Source organism: Meriones unguiculatus, chromosome 16, assembly GCF_030254825.1.
Source record: "Meriones unguiculatus strain TT.TT164.6M chromosome 16, Bangor_MerUng_6.1, whole genome shotgun sequence".
NCBI classification, from domain to species: Eukaryota; Metazoa; Chordata; class Mammalia; order Rodentia; family Muridae; genus Meriones; species Meriones unguiculatus.
Genome location: NC_083363.1, coordinates 137,520 through 139,335, shown reverse-complemented (window position 1 = coordinate 139,335; position 1,816 = coordinate 137,520). Strand labels below are relative to the sequence as shown.

The 1,816-nt window shown below is 40.7% G+C and overlaps 1 protein-coding gene across 1 annotated transcript; it reads right to left on the bottom strand.

The window, feature by feature from the left end:
* Window positions 1-236: 236 nt before the first annotated feature.
* Window positions 237-1,178, bottom strand: LOC110562343 (olfactory receptor 2H2-like). The gene has a single exon (XM_021659060.1). It carries the CDS (start codon window positions 1,176-1,178, stop codon window positions 237-239), a length of 942 nt encoding a protein of 313 aa, XP_021514735.1.
* Between the last annotated feature and the right edge of the window lie 638 nt (window positions 1,179-1,816).

Genomic DNA, 1,816 nt, shown 5'->3' with positions numbered 1-1,816 from the left:
TATTGTATTTCTCAAGAAAATAACTATTAAAATAATTTATCTGCCTCATTGTGCCTGAATCAGTACCTAGAAGAAATCAAGGGTCTAATCAATAACTGATGAATGAAGCTAATATCATACCCCAAACAAAATGAAGCTATTCTTGACTTTGGGGAGGCCTGCCTCAAGAATTTTTAGCTAAGATTGTTTTGATTTTTCAAGTCAAGAAACAGAAATATATTTGCCAGCATCCCTAGTTATCTGTGGGAGCTCCAAGTCCTCCACCCCAGTCTTATCACTGCTCCTTTTACCTCCTTGTTCCTCAGTGTATAGATGAGAGGGTTAAGAGTTGGAGTTATTACAGTATAGAAAAGGGTGAGAAACTTGCCCCGTTCCTGAGCATAGTGAGTCTTAGGCTGAAGATAGACACCTGTGACCGTACCATAGAAGAGGGAGACAACAAGAAGATGAGAAGTGCAGGTGCCAAATGCTTTTTTCTGCCCTGTTGTTGACTTTATCTTCATCACGGACTTCACAATAGCACCATAGGAGGAAAGAATTATGACCAAGGGTAACACTAGGAGAATAGCACTGGCTATGGACATCTGGACTTCATTGTAGGTAGTATCCGCACTGGAGAGCTGAATCAGGGCTGGAACTTCACACACAAAGTCATCTACCACCCGGTGGGAGCAAAAGGGCAATCTGAGAGTAGCAGAAGATTGAATCAGAGACTGAATCAGGCCAGCACCCCAAGAAAGGACAGCCAGTTGCAGACAGACTTTGGGGTGCATGACAGTTGTATATCTCAGAGGGTGACACACTGCTACATAACGGTCTACAGCCATGACAACAAGAAGAACACATTCAGTGGCACCAAACCACAGGAAGATGTAGAGCTGGGTGGCACAGCCATGATAGGTGATAGTCTTCTTTGGACCTCTCAAATTAACCAACATTTGAGGCACACAGCTGCTAGTGAAACAAATATCTAATAAGGAAAGATTGGCAAGAAAGAAATACATAGGGATCTGGAGTTTTGGATCCTTCAAGGAAACAAGAATTATGATTGTATTTCCAGCAAGAGTCAAACAATAAAAGATCAAAATGACCCAAAAAAGTAACTTTTCTAAATATGGCCTGTCAGAGAAGCCACGGAGGATAAAATCACCATGGGTGTCATTGCAAACTGTGGCCATACTTTCTGGGACAATCGCCTCTTCAGGAGATGACACAAAAATGGTTGCTCAAAAGACTGTGAAGAGTCTAGCAGACAGGAAGCAAGGCACTGCAATTTGTTTGATTCCTTTTTACTTAAGAGTATGATGGTAGCCTGTAATGTTTAAAGGGGAAATACTAGATTGAGTGAAGTAGTTTAATATTTTATATCTGCCGTTGATTCTTTACTTTTTGTCTTTGATGCTTTATGTCTATTTATAGCTCATAAAGGGAAACTGAATAAAATACAGGGTTTGTTTTTTGTTTTTTTGTTTTTTTTTTTGGTTTGGTTTTTTTGAGACAGTTTCTCTGTGTAACCCTAGCTGTCTTGGACTCACTTTGTAGACCAGGCTGGCCTTGAACCCACAGAGATCCTCCTTCCTCTGCCTCTCAGGTGCTGCGATTAAAAGCGTGCACCACTACAGCCAGCCACTTACCTTTTAATAAAACCACTTTGCTAAATGTTATGTGCTGCACGTTTGTCACCGAAGACTCAGCATTTACTACACTTACTGAATGTACACTGCGCAATGCTTATTATCTTTTTACTTCTTCTTGTTCTTTTATTTCTGTGCCTCTCCACTTCCTTAGCTACTGTCTTCTAGTTTCTATCTCTGCT